This window comes from Branchiostoma lanceolatum, chromosome 9, assembly GCF_035083965.1.
Source record: "Branchiostoma lanceolatum isolate klBraLanc5 chromosome 9, klBraLanc5.hap2, whole genome shotgun sequence".
Classification (NCBI taxonomy): domain Eukaryota; kingdom Metazoa; phylum Chordata; class Leptocardii; order Amphioxiformes; family Branchiostomatidae; genus Branchiostoma; species Branchiostoma lanceolatum.
Window position 1 is genome coordinate 14,049,943 of NC_089730.1, and position 15,147 is coordinate 14,065,089.

The 15,147-nt window shown below is 42.9% G+C and overlaps 1 protein-coding gene across 1 annotated transcript; it reads right to left on the reverse strand.

Moving 5' to 3' along the window:
• Positions 1 to 5,946: 5,946 nt before the first annotated feature.
• Positions 5,947 to 15,005, reverse strand: LOC136441195 (F-box/LRR-repeat protein 6-like). The gene is made up of 9 exons (XM_066437334.1): positions 13,784 to 15,005; positions 13,231 to 13,429; positions 12,247 to 12,378; positions 9,804 to 9,926; positions 9,020 to 9,178; positions 8,370 to 8,464; positions 8,046 to 8,214; positions 7,329 to 7,483; positions 5,947 to 6,875 (listed from the first exon to the last, which is right to left on the reverse strand). The coding sequence occupies exons 1-9, from the start codon at positions 14,884 to 14,886 to the stop codon at positions 6,722 to 6,724; spliced, it is 2,289 nt and encodes a 762-aa protein (XP_066293431.1). The 5' UTR covers positions 14,887 to 15,005; the 3' UTR covers positions 5,947 to 6,721.
• Positions 15,006 to 15,147: the final 142 nt, after the last annotated feature.

The following is a 15,147-nucleotide window of genomic DNA, read 5'->3' on the forward strand; positions in this document are numbered from 1 at the left end:
GCATCCGTGGGTTTCTCGCACCTGGAGTTCACGGGTTTGAGATGTGTTTAATTTTCTCCTCGGTTTGCGGATGATTTTGGTTATTGTCAGGCTGTTTATAAATGTTTTGTTTGTATTTGTATACAGACTCGCCTATTAATAAAGGGATGCAGGAGAAGTTCCCCAGGACGATGGCAGCATCCTCTTCACCTTTAATAGAAAGATGGGCCAGGAGATCCAGGGGCAGCTGCGGCAACAGTCACTCCGCAATAACAGCAGATGCGGCACGCAGTGAGTACCACTGCCGAGAGTCTTTACCGAGAGAAAGGGGATGTACAGTTGGGTGTTCTAGGATTACTTCAGGCCCGGGTATGGATTGCGCAAGTGAGCCAGCTGTAAGGAGTGGCTCAGTTTATTTTAGCTTTGAGTAGTTGGGCGTTTTTCCATTTTAAATTTTGATGTCGATTGTTGGTAACAGGTGTTGATTTGGTACTGTTTTAATGTTTTGCATCATGGTTTCATTGTGTGTACTATGTGTTATTGTATTTTGGAAAACAGTGCTTGTACGGAATCCCGGTCGTTCGCGCTTGGTGTCACTGTTAGTGTGTGAATATCAAGTTGCGTGGACCGGAGAGTTTCTGGTTATGGCGTGTTTTCATTTGTGATGAAACGGCGCGCATGTGCGAACTTCTGATCGTTCGTGCTTGGTGTTTGCTAGCACTCTTAGTGTGCGAACACCGGGTAGCGTTGGTCAGTCATTCGCGTATGGCTGGTGTTTCATATTGTGGGAAACGGCGCGCATGTGCGGAGATCTGATCGTTTCGTGCTTGGTGTTTGCTAGCACTTTAAGTGTGCGAGCACCGGGTAGCGGTGGTCAGTCATTCGCGTATGGCGGGTGTTTCAGTAGGGGAAAACGACGTACACATACGGGACTTCGGTCATTTGTGCTCGGGGTTTGTTACGTCTTCCATCGTGCAAACTTTGAGTAGCGTTGGCTGAGGGGGCCGTGATGGTGTGACGTGTTTTCATATTGATGAAACGGCGCGCATGTGCGAACTTCTGATCGTTCGTGCTTGGTGTTTGCTAGCACTCTTAGTGTGCGAACACCGGGTAGCGTTGGTCAGTCATTCGCGTATGGCGGGTGTTTCAGTAGGGGAAAACGACGTACACATACGGGACTTCGGTCATTTGTGCTCAGGGTTTGTTACGTCTTCCATCGTGCAAACTTTGAGTAGCTTTGGCTGAGGGGGCCGTGATGGTGTGACGTGTTTTCATATTGATGAAACGGCGCGCATGTGCGGACTTCTGATCGTTTCGTGCTTGGTGTTTGCTAGCACTTTTAGTGTGCGAGCACCGGGTAGCGTTGGTCAGTCATTCGCGTATGGCGGGTGTTTCAGTAGGGGAAAACGACGTACACATACGGGACTTCGGTCATTTGTGCTCGGGGTTTGTTACGTCTTCCATCGTGCAAACTTTGAGTAGCTTTGGCTGAGGGGGCCGTGATGGTGTGACGTGTTTTCATATTGATGAAACGGCGCGCATGTGCGGACTTCTGATCGTTTCGTGCTTGGTGTTTGCTAGCACTCTTAGTGTGCGAACACCGGGTAGCGTTGGTCAGTCATTCGCGTATGGCGGGTGTTTCATATTGTGATGAAACGGCGCGCATGTGCGGACTTCTGATCGTTTCGTGCTTGGTGTTTGCTAGCACTTTAAGTGTGCGAGCACCGGGTAGCGGTGGTCAGTCATTCGCGTATGGCTGGTGTTTCATATTGTGGGAAACGGCGCGCATGTGCGGACTTCTGATCGTTTCGTGCTTGGTGTTTGCTAGCACTTTTAGTGTGCGAGCACCGGGTAGCGTTGGTCAGTCATTCGCGTATGACGGGTGTTTCATATTGTGATGAAACGGCGCGCATGTGCGGACTTCTGATCGTTTCGTGCTTGGTGTTTGCTAGCACTTTAAGTGTGCGAGCACCGGGTAGCGGTGGTCAGTCATTCGCGTATGGCTGGTGTTTCATATTGTGGGAAACGGCGCGCATGTGCGGACTTCTGATCGTTTCGTGCTTGGTGTTTGCTAGCACTTTTAGTGTGCGAACACCGAGTAGCGTTGGTCAGTCATTCGCGTATGGCTGGTGTTTCATATTGTGGGAAACACTCGAGAGGAAGGAGCGGTTGATATTCGGTCCTGCTGGATAGGAAGGAGCGGTTGATATTCGGTCCCGCTGGAAAGGAATGAGCGGTTGATATTCGGTCCCGCTGAAAAAGAAGGAGCGGTTGATAGTTGGTCCCGCTGGAAAGTAAGGAGCGGTTGATATTGGGCCCGTTGGAAAGTAAGGAGAGGTTGATATTTGGTCCCGCTGGAAAGGAAGGAGCGGTGGACAGGTCCCACTGGAAAGGAGCGGTGAATAGGTACCGCGGGAATAACATAAGCGGTGGGTCCCGCTGCAATAACAAAATGGAACTCCACTATACATGCATACTCCTGGCGTTTTATCAAATGAAGGGCAAGGCTGAGCCAGGATCACAGTCAAAACGTAAACAGGAATAAAGGAAGTACACGTCACATGTACTTTCAGAGCTGAATGCACCTCTGATTGGGCCACGTTTGCGTGTATGTTGAAGCACAGTGGGGTGCAACTCGTTCCAGCCACAAGAAAGTAATGATGCCTAATGATAGTATAAAGTTGTCACTGATTATGGTCTCGCTTTTAAGCGGGGATGTTGAAATCAACCCAGGGCCAAGACCGCCAAATTTTCCCGGCAACAAAGCTGTACAAAATACTCATGCTGCTACTTGTTGTGACGACTGCAGTATTATTAAAGACTGCGTTGAGTTATGTTCTCAGGTGTACACTACATTAGAAACCCACAAATCATACTCGTGGAGATGCTGTGACTGTGGCATACCCAATTTTGCATCAGCTAGGTGACATTACTCACGATGTTTTTCATTCAGTAAATTCGTTTGATACACTAAGTTCTAGTGCAAGCTTGACAGACGAACCCCTATGGCTACATCCAATCCACTTAGATTTAAGCAGGGCAACCCTAATATGAGGGGTCATGGTCGCAAAAAGACCAATGGTAGACTCCTGCCGGCAAACGGTCAGAGGGTTCGAAACAAAAATGCTGAACTGGCGACTGTAATTGACATGTACAAACCAGATATAATAGCAGGTACAGAGTCATGGCTCAATCAAGATATAGCGAGTAGTGACATTTCCCCTGACAACTGCTTAGCACTCCGCGAAGACAGACTAACAGGGATGATATGATTGTCACCCACAGGCCTGATCTAGACAGGCGGTGAGATCCTTTGGACACAAACTCAACTTGCAGGACTGCTAATAATTGGTACATACTATAGACCTCCATCAGACCAGGACAATAGCCTGGAGGAACTTGACAAGTCGAGTGGTAAAATGGGATCTAAGGTTAACTCGGACAATGTGATCATCCTTGGAGACTTTAACACACCTGGTATGAATTGGGATGCTAGCACAACAGATAACGCTCAGGGCAGCCATTCAGGGCATGCTCAGAAGGAGAAGCTACCGCACCTAGTGGATAACCATGGGTTATTCCAAAAAGTCCAGGGGCCAACTAGGAATGGCAATCTCCTGGACCTGGTCTTAGTTAATAACCCAAGCATAATTGGAAAGACCACAGTAGTTCTGAGAATAAGTGACCACGACATGGTATTGATGGACGTTAACCTGGCACCCAAACAGAATACAAAACCCAAGAGAAAGGTGTACAATCGAACGAAAGTTGATGAACCGGCCATCAAGAGTGACCGTATGGACTATTTTACTAAACGAACTAAGGACATATCCGTGGCACAGAAGTAGGGCGATCTTAAAGACAAAATCAAGCACACGATGAACAGGTATATCCCGAGTAAAACAACATCAAGCAGATACAACCTGCCTTGGTTCAACAGAAACTCAAGAAGGCATTGTCGTAAGAAGCAATTGCAACGTCTCTACAATAAAGCTAAGAGAACAGGGCTAGAGGGAAGACATGATGGAAAATTAATACAAAAGGGGGGTACAGAAAAGCATGAGAGCAGCACATTTAAAATATGTGGCAGAGATACTGGGGGAAGCTATAACTGACAAACCCATAACATTCTGGTCGTACATAAAGTCCTAGGGAGAGAACTTGTCGGGGTAGCCCCTCTAAAGACTGGGTTTTCCTTGATTAGTGATAGCGAGACAAAAGCAGAGGCACTCAGTTCACAGTTTTAAAGTGTATTTACAGAGGCAGACTCCACAGACATGCCATTTTTCGGACATCCCTGTACCCCTCCGAGGCATTTCCTGCAAAGAACTCGAACACATTATTCATAGCCATGTCATGAAGCACTGAGAACGTTACAGCAATTTGACGGACTGCCAACATAGATTCAGAGCCAAGCGATCCGCAGAAACACAACTTAGTATTCACAGTTTACGACATGGCTTAGTTTAGAGTTTAGAAGAGATAAAGGGGATATGATTCAGGTTTATAAGATTGCAACCAGGAAAGAAAGAATAGATTATGGGCGTTTCTTCCACTGTCGGGGAATAAGGGCAACACAAGAGGGCACTGTTATAAAGGTTGAACGTGCCTCTGGCGAAAACGTCAGTACGTAGGAAGTCCTTTGGAATCAGAGTTGTTAACAATTGGAACTCACTGCCTGGCCTACTTCACCGAAGAACCCTCAAATGTATCCTCAAAGATACACCGGTATATGTCGCAATTTCGGTTTTTGTATAACGGTGCGCATGTGCTGACTTCTGTCCGTTCATGCTTGGTGTTTGCTGGCATTCAACTCTGGTGCGTAAATTATGGTTGGGTGGAAACGCTACGATGGTATATACAACGTGTTTGCTTTGGGATGAATAGGAGCCTCATCCGCCCATACGGGACTCGCCCAGAAGGAGTAATGTTGTGTGGGGTAATGGCAAAGACGGGTTTACAAAAGTATTAAGAATAAGGAAAACAGGAGGTCTAGCAACACATTTGATGTCTGAGGAAGGGGTAAGGCAATTAAAGGGGAAATAGCGAGTTGTTGGTGTTAAAGGCGTTTAAGAGACTCTCAGTGCGGTACCCCAATAGTATGAAATAAATATTTAGGGAGGAGAACATATCAGAAAGGGTCAAAAGGTAGGGGTAAAAAGAAAGACGGGAGTTTAAATAAGAAAACAAGTGTCGATATTTCAGATGAAATGTTTTTGACGTATAACAATAATTCCGATGGTTGAAGGTTGGTGTAATTAAAAACGGTGAAGCATGAATGAGCGTCTGCTGTGGTTATTAGAAAGGGTAAGGGATAAGAAAGGGTAGTTGAAATATGGAAGGCTATAAGGTTGGGGTAAAAAGATGATAAGGATGGGGGTAAGATATGAGAAATATCTAATGAGAATTAAAGTAACAAGATAGCATGGGAACGTGAGGAGGCAAAGCGACTTCGGCATTTCCCCATAACTTAATCACACATGAAGGATGATCCAATAAGTGCGCAGTGTGGATAGTTACCTATCTTCACTGCGCACTGATTGGTTAATCCTGAATCACATGATTCCCACTACCAAATAAGTACAGCGGAAGATCACCCATCTGCCTCTTGTTTGGATTCATCCGCACAGCCGAGGAGCGTGGTGAGGTCGACCCAGTAAACGATAGTTCTAGAGGTTTTCGGTGGGAAACAGAAGGGTTCTTTCCTAGGGAAAGTCACCAGTTTCCCCCCACCCACCCACCCCGGTTCACATACATTAACAGTTTACAAGGGTCCGGCTCCGCCACGCGACTTCGGCATTTCCCCATAACTTAATCACACATGAAGGATGATCCAATAAGTGCGCAGTGTGGATAGTTACCTATATAACTCACTCGCAAGTTGTCCAGGGAGAAACTGATATGTGTAAGGGGGTCAGGCTGAACTACCCTTTCTTATCATTATGTGAAAAAAGGCACCAAATAGCCTCTGTAGGAGTTTGCATCTTTATAATAAATCCAACTCCTTAGTTCCAACTTTCAGCTAGAGTTAACGTTACATGTGCATATAACATTACACATCACTATCAAGTTTTTATATTACCACCACTATTATATATTATATACAAAGAGTTCAATGCATATTAAAACCAATTATTTCTTCATCACCTTGAGACTTGTTTGTAGACATTGATTGCGTCATGATACTTTGACAGAAAAACATGTACATATGGTAAAAACTGTTGTCAATACATTTTAGCATCAATTCATTACAACCTTTTCAAAATTTACAGATGAAGCCGAAATCAATGAGCCTTTGAGACTATAGCTAGAAAACCCATGATGTAGAACCTGGACGTGTAGACTATTGAACATCTGATGCTTGAGGTACCATACCTGGTACATGAGATACATGGTATTTACATGAAGGTATCCTGACTCTATTTACATTAGATACATGGTATTTACATAATGGTATTCTGACTCTACAAACTCTTTGGGTGTCCACAGAAGGTCCAGTGTTTGAGAAGAGCCACACCTTAAAGAACCCACCACACTTATCATAAAGAGTAAGGGTCCCTCCCAGTGGCAGTGTGAGTAGGTGAAAACTTACAGCTCGGTCTTACGCAGCTGGTAATTCCTGTACAAAACTGCCGTGTTACGCCCCTAAAGGCAGTTTAACGTAAAAACCTTCTTTTTTACCAGAAATTATTCAGTGCCTTAGTTACAAAACAGACACAAAGCCTTTATGTGAAAGGTTACATCAGAGGTCAGAGGTAGAAGCTAACATATCTGCAGCATTTGTCCTGAGCTCAGCGATGGCCTCTTCACCAAACAGCTGCTTCATCCCGCGGGGTAGGGCTCGACATGAGGTCAGGTTCAGGGAGGTCAGATGGGGACAGCCCTCCAGAACAGACCTACAGGAGGATAACATTTTCATCAAGCCTTCTCCATTTACTTTATAAAAAAAAAAGATCCATGTCTCTTCTGTGTATGTGTCTTTTTGCAAACAAATCCATAGTTAATTGGAAGTGGACCTACTTTTGTGTTAGAAGAATCTTTCATGTAGTAATGAACCTCTAACATGTAGCAACCATGGTCTATATAAATCTTACTTCTAGACCAAAAAGTTTGAATCCAGGCATAGCACCACCACAATTATCAAGAAGATTATGGATATGTACTGATGTGCAGTGGCCAGATCTCATAGACCAGGCCTTAGAAATATCATTTTAGCATACATGTACTTAAAACTTGTGCAACCTGGGCTAACTGAACCTATAGAAAATAAAGATAGCACGAAAAAACTTGCACAAAGAAAGCAGACCCGAGAACATGTGTCTGAATTGTAAATAAGTGAAACTTCTGACCTGACCATGTCTGCAGTCACACATGTCCCACTCAGGTTCAACACCTTCAGCTGGGAGCTGTTTCTGGAGGAGGACAGTTTCTTCAGAGTTCTGTCCAAGTTTGTGTCTACGTAAACATTCCAGGACAGGTCAACCTCCACCAGGCTGTGCTGGCACTGTGGAAGTGACAAGTAGATTAGAATAAAAGCTCATCTGCTTTGGTAGATGGTAGCATGGTCAAGATTTAAACTATCTTTTCAATAGAAAACTACTGGAACCACATTTTTGTAAAGTTGCATGTCAGAAATGAGTGGGCCATTTTTTACTGAAGAACTTGGAAGCATGACAGGCATTGATTTTTTTTAAATCATGAAATGTTGGGGCTCCACCAGAACCATGGTGCCCTTGAAAACTTGGAATATGGCTATGAAAACAAAATCTAACTTCACTTTTCTGTATTTTTAGCTAGAAACCAGGGCTGTCTCCAGCTTTAAATTTTTTCCATTCTACTCAGTGTTTGGGAGCTCATATTAATGATTTTCAATGTTGAATCTGTCATTCTAGGCTTACAAAAATACATTTTCATCAGCTTCAGGTCATGAAATTGATATTTCTTGGATGGAAAGGGTTGAATTTTTTTCCCGTCCCAACAAGCAAATTTCGGAAGTACGGGTCCTGCAGACAGCCCTGCTAGAAACTGAGCATTATGATCTAACAAGAGAGCAAAGCAGTTCCAACCTTTTGGATGATGGTCTCTATCCCTTCATAGCTGTAGCAAATGTTGTTGGTGTTGGAGATGAAGAACTGTTCCAGACAGGTGACAGGCAGACTCTGGAGTCCTGCTGTGTTGACATTTGAACACCCCCTGAGGTCAAGCAGCTTCAGCTTGTATGAGGTCTTCAACAACCTGAGAATTGTTGTAAGGCAAGGGTTGATGTAACGGGTGACCGTACAGGTCAAGGTTTGTCATAAGACATTGATTGAAAAGCGTTTCCTTTATGCACACAGTGTTTCTCCAACTGTATTCAAACAACCAGCTCCTGTTTGGAAAAGATCCCTTACCTACAGATGAAGTTGTCGCTGACGGAGGTTGATGTCAGTAGTGTGTTACTGGCCAGGCTGACTTCACGGAGCTCGGGGAAGCCAGGGGAACCATCCTGAATCGGTACAAGTACCGTACAACATTTAAGCTGTAAGATCCATAGTTACTCAAATTATTAGTATTTACAAAGAAGCGAAGTCTTTTTACAACTGTCTGATGCACTTTCTAACAGGTAGCATAAAGAAAGTTTAACCTCATTTCGTAATTGGATATCTAGCGGACATGGACTTGTCTTGCTAACAGTTACACATTAAGACTACACATTTTTTTCGAAAAAGTTCAAAAAGTGATCTCGATCCAGCTGATCCAGCTGTAGCTCACTGAAGAGCTATTCTTCCACTGGTTGTGACAGAGAAGACAGACACTATGTACAGTTTTTACATGTTAATTGTACCAGGGAAATTCCCCTAGCTTTTTTTGACAAGCACAATGAACAGTGGACCACGGCTTAACGTCCCAACGGTCCCGTCCTAAGGACTGCAGCCCTTTCCAGGGTGCATGTTGGGTGAGCGACACAGCCGGAATCGAATTCACCGCTTCTAGTTCCAGAGACAGGGCCACTAATCACTGGACTACGCACGCTATGTAAGACTCTAATTGTCCACCCTACCTGGACAGCAGCTGTAGCGTTGCCAGCAGCCATGACTGACCCTGCCAGTCTGAGGACCCTGAGCAGGGGACAGCCTGTCTGCAGGGCCTCGATGGGCAGCAGCGGTGTCGACGAGAAAAGGCAGTTACTCATGTCCAACACTTCCAGCTGGGGACATCTCTGGTAAATAGCAATATAACAACAATCTCACACAACAACAACAATAACCATTACAACAGTTACTCATGTCCAAAACTTCCAGCTGGGGACATCTCTGGTAAACAACAACATAAAATAACAACAACAACAGTTACTCATGTCTACCACTTCCAGCTGGGGACATCTCTGGTAAACAACAACATAAAATAACAACAACAACAGTTACTCATGTCTACCACTTCCAGCTGGGGACATCTCTGGTAAATAACAACAATTTTGCAGAACAACAACAATAACAACAAGAGTTTGGAGACATCATACCTCCATTTTTTGTAACAACAACTGTAATAACAAAAAGTTACTTGCACAAAATAGCTAGGAGTGTTCCTAGTTAAATAACATTATACCTGTAACAACAATCTTACACAATGTCAAGAACAACAAAAATGGTGATTGTATGAAGCTAGAAATTTAAACCAATAGTGTATTGACACAAATTCTAAGCACATTTTCACCTGTCATGGATGACTAGTGTGCTTTCATGTGAACCTGACAATCATTTGCCATGAAACCAATATTTCAAAATAATTATAATCTTAACATCCCATTTTTCTAAACCTTGAGGCTATAGTATAGCACTACTTACAGCGATGCACTTGAAGATGCCGGGAGCTCCCACCAGTTTGTTACTGGAGAGGTTGAGCTCCTTCAGTCTTGGGCCCGTCTTCTCTAGAACATGCTTCACACAGGTTGGACTCACCATGTGAGACTACAGAAGAAACATTCACATGTACATGTACAAATGTAGGTCAAGGTTTGAATCATTGAGTCAAAGGTCAGTGAAGAAAAGTTGTGAAAAATGTATTTCAAGATTTATATTACAATTGTACAAAATATATGAACAGTCTATATCTTAATGAATGTCAAATCATACAAGATACATGTATTTGAAGATGAATACATAAGAGTGTTAAGTCACAAGGCAGAAAATAGCAAGAAAACAAGACATGCAAATGAAGAATGGAACTTACTGTACTACATGTGCAAGCAAACTAAAAATGAAATTCATGTCTGCAAATCACAAAAATTCAATTTGGGAACAGACCAGAAAGCACCCATGGGGGCTGGAGCTATAACAAGTGCATGTACTTTGCTGCTTATTTTCTGTTTGTACAATTATTCTAACTTAAAAATCCTTTTTCTGTGCCCAGGGGCCAGAACCATAAACCAGGGTGCGAAATACCTGGTTGTACGTTGCACAGTGCAACAAGATTTCGGTTGGTGCAAGTTGATTCCAAACCCAGGTCATAAGCGCAGTGTGCAACCTTATATTTTGAGCCAAAGATCTCAATCGGAGCCCTGGAAGCTCACAAAAACACAGTGTCACTCTTAAAATTCGGTAATTCTTCAATTGAAATAAAGAAATCAACACTTTTTCCTTTTAAACCATCCAAAACCCTTCATAGATTGTGGAATTTGAGCTGAAAAAGAGGAAAACACACTGCCCTCGGCTAAACAAGATGTTGTTAGGTCAATGGGAACACAATACTATCTAATTTATATTTTGAAATATTAGTAGTATTATACGCTACATACGAGCTTGATTTGAAGAAATCCTTGAAGGATGTGCAACCTAGCCTTTGCCCTAGGTTGCAACATGGGCAACCTGGCTCAAAAAAGTATTTTGCACCCTGATAAACTAATTCAGGAAGTGCTTCCCACTGTGGGCCTTGCTGTAGTTTGAAAGGTGGATTGGCCCCCATAACTACATAAACACATAAAAATCCCAGACTGACTCCAGCTTGAAACAAAGGCAGGAGAAGATTAGCATAATACTGGTGAATAGGGATGGGTACCGGTACATAAAATTCAGGTCCGGTCCAGGTCCAGGTCCAGAGGGTCAGGTCCAGGTCCGGACCTGTACCTGTACCTGAATATAGTAGTGTCGCAGTACATCATATTTTGGAGAGCGAGACACACGCAAAAGTATCAAAGCGTCATGTCTGGAACGATATAATTTCTTAGGTTTGCACTTTGTCTCAAAATTATAACTATACTCTCCTCGCCATCTCTTTACTCATCCTTTAAGTGTTTCTAGATATGATTCACAGCTAAAGTTTTCGAAAACGACACTTAAATCTGCTGTTTTGTATTTTCTTAGACCAGTTATGTGGCCGCCTGCTGGTAGCCTGGTACTATGAATTTTCTAATCGGTCCATAGGCCGGTCCACTGATTTTTTACGGACCGTTTTTTTTGGACCGGTCCAATAAGAAATACCGGTTTTGTACCGGTACACGGTACCGGTACCCACCCCTACTGGTGAACAAGATTCAAATATTTTTTTCTACTGGTTTTCAAAGTAACATTATGAAACCATACAGAATGACAAAGAATGACTTAAACAAAGTTACATAGTCAAAACAACTTTCAGTTTTTAGAAAATCAACCTTGTGTTCAAATAAAAACTCTCAAATCAGCCTGTCAAAGTTGTTTCAAAGTGTCTAACTGCATAATTGCAACTTGGAAATGCCCTCCTCACAGTTGAATTCAAATGTCTGATAGTTGTGTGTCTACAAGTACAAGTATGACTTGCAGCTGTGGTACCTACATGGTATTCTAAAAGCCAGTTATATAGACTGGAGCTCAGTTGAACTTGTAAGGCAGAACTGCACATGAACTGCCAGCCAATGGCCAATGTCTTTACCTATACTACCAAACAGAGCATGGTATTTTAGCCAGTGTTGTCATTTATATTCTGGGTTACATAAAGATAACTTCTTCATGTATAATCATACATCAATTCCTTACCTGTTATCTCTAAATTTCAAAAGTTTTTTTAGAGTATCTTGGGTGGTGGTGACTGTCTTAGCCAGGCCACCACCCATGTGAACACCACGGCAGTCAGTAGCAGACTGACTCTGGTAGTTTACGTTAGCCGAATTTATTGGGTGATTTTATAGTACAAGCATGGTCTTTAATAAAAATTGCGGAATATGCATGTATACTGTACATGAATCATGATTCATGAAGATCATAAATATACCTGTTTTATACATGAACATGTGTGTTGGGATTGTCCCATACTCACTTGTGCCGTGGAAAGTTGAATTTTACAGAGCTTGCTACACCTGTCTGCCAGGGCTGTCACCCCCTCTTGACCAATCTTAATACACTTGGTCAGGTCAACTGACTCCAACTGGGGGCACCTCTCAGCTACAGCCTACAGAAAACAAGTTTACACAGTCATAATTAACATACATGTAGTTCTGTTCTTTAGAGACTTGCAGACAGGACCAGATCTTGGTAGAAGAAATGCTGGAGAAGTACCAGTGTCCTTTGGTTGGTTGTTTGGCTGTACCTACATGTACATGTACATGATGTATGTGATTGGCCATTGTCCATAAATCTACCTGATGCCAGAAAGGAACAAGCCCCCTCCCCGCATGATCCTTTCTGGTCTGTTCCTAACAGTTACCAGCAACATTGTACTTACTTTAACCCCAGAAAGGTCTAAGTTGGCAAGATTTCGGCACCTATCAGCAAGCATTGTGATCCCTTCAGCAGTTAGATTACCACATCTGAACAGCTTAATGTGCTGCAGACTGGGACAACTGGAGGCAAGGTGCTAGAACAACACACAGTAGGGCGAAAAGTGCACAGTTCTTATGAGCTGAGTTGTGTTCCTTGCACAAACTAAGGTTACAGCTACATTGTCTGTAGGGGATTCAACAATTCTAGTAAGGTTTACTGTAAACTTTAATATGGTACATGTATGTCCCTTATCAATGGCATTAAGGAATTGAATGAATCTTTCACAGATATGGATAAAATGATGATGATGTAATGGCTCATTTGTTTATTTCATTTTTTTCAGATTTGATTGTAATGTATGGCTATTGTCTGTGTTGTCAATTTTGTTGAACCCTTAATTACAACAAGTACTAACTTTATGAAATTTTCAATTCTTCTGTCTACAGACAGTCATAAGAGAAAATCTTATGTCTACATCTTGGGACCATTTGAAGCTTTGTTACACCACAACCCTGAGCCCAGACCTGTCCCTAACATGTACCTGAATGCCTTGTTTGGTGAGGAAGACCCAGTGGCTGAGGTTGAGACTGCGGAGTTGTGAGAACCTGTTCTTGGCCAGCCACTGCAGGGTCTTGTCTGACCTGGCGTTGGGCTTGATGTGTCCCGTGGACAGGTCCACATGGCGCCACAGGGAGGGGTGTTTGGTCGCCTCATTCCAGAAATGGCAAACTTTGGCCACCCTAGAGAAAGAAAAACATATTACAACCAGTATATCTGAGTATTGATGAAACAAAATGATTGATTTATCTCCCTACACATTACAACAATGTCTCATAAAATAAAAGACTTACTCCTAGTGAGAACTGTGAGATTAAAGAGTATCAGAGATATATCTGCTTATTTCCCAATCTTTAATTTGATTGTCTATCTATAGTATTAACGCTAGAATCCGTTAATACTTTGTAAGGAGATATGGCGGCTGAAAAGTTTTCTTGGGGACTTTGAGTCAGTTGTTGCCAGGCTTTAACATTTATCATTTACACTTGGTTAAATTGCGAGCATTTCAAGGCCAAGTACATGTACAATGTACATACCTACAGAGTAAAGGCACTGCCCCCTGGTCTGCCACTGCAAACTGCAGTATGTTCACAATGACCTCCACTGGTAACTGTTGACCCCACTGCTGACCTTCTTCAGAACTCCCAGAATCCTTCTGACTCTTCACTCTCTTCCTCTTGACTGGACTCTTGTCTTCAGGAATGTCTTTAAAACTTACATGTTTCTTCACACTCTTCTTCTTGTTCTTCTTGTTAGATACACTGGACGATGTATCATTCTTTTGATGTGTTGATTTTAGTATAGACTTCTCTTTCTTTAAATTACTTCTTTTCTTTTGCCTGATAGCTTTGCCTTGACCACTATGCACAGTTTCATTTTCACTTGCTTGTTCTGAGGCGGTGTCTTGGTCATCAGTACTGGGGCCCGCCACACTTAACTCTGTATAGTCATGATCATGTTTAAGACCTGCTTTTTCCTCCTCCTCAACTTCTGAACTATATTCTACTTCTTGAGACTTTTCTTCCTTTTCTGGTGATGAAATATAGTCGTGTTCACTTTCAACAATGTTCAAGATCTGTGAGCCTGCACTTCTGGACCTGCTGATTCTTTTGTTCTTAATCTTTACATCTTCTTTAGTTTGTCTTTCCGGGACAGCTTTTTCTTTGTCATCTGCAAGATCACTTAGCTCGTCTGAACTGCCTGATGATGATGACTCACTACTATTCTCTGAATCTGAGTCTGCAAATATTGGGATACGTTTCACATTTCTTTGAGGCCTTGTCCTGGGCTTTGCTGCCTGAGACTCTTGTTTTGCCTTCTTACCCCCTCCTCTGGCCCCTTTAACTCGTTTTGCACCATTTTTACCTTTCTCGGATATACCAGGCGGCACATAGTCTTCGTCATCACTGTCTGCGTCGATTGCTGCTTTTGCACTGCGCTTTTTCCCGCGTGTACTCTGCTTCCCGCCACTTTTCCCTGCTCCATCTTGTGTTGTTGTCTCTCCAGGAGGGAGGTAGTCAGAGTCATCACTACTACCGTCATCATCAGAAGGCCAGGACTCCCCTGTGAAGGAAAACAGGACCATGTTTTTTGGGTCCTTTTGTACTCCGAAGATTCCCCGAGGATACTTTGGCGGCATGGTGAGGTATAGACAGTCAAGCAACACTTAGATAAAGATGAAAACAAGACTTTTCTTCAAACGACACCGATTTTATGAACACTTTACCGCCATCTTTCCTGGGCTTATACGACTATCGGAGGGGGCGGTACTTTTTGACTTTGTAAAATAATTTCACCCAGCAAATGCACAGTACAGTTTACAGAACTAAATGACTTTTTTCTTTAAATTTGTAACTGCTGGTTTGTACTAAATTATCTTGTTCAAAGTGAAAAATAGGGT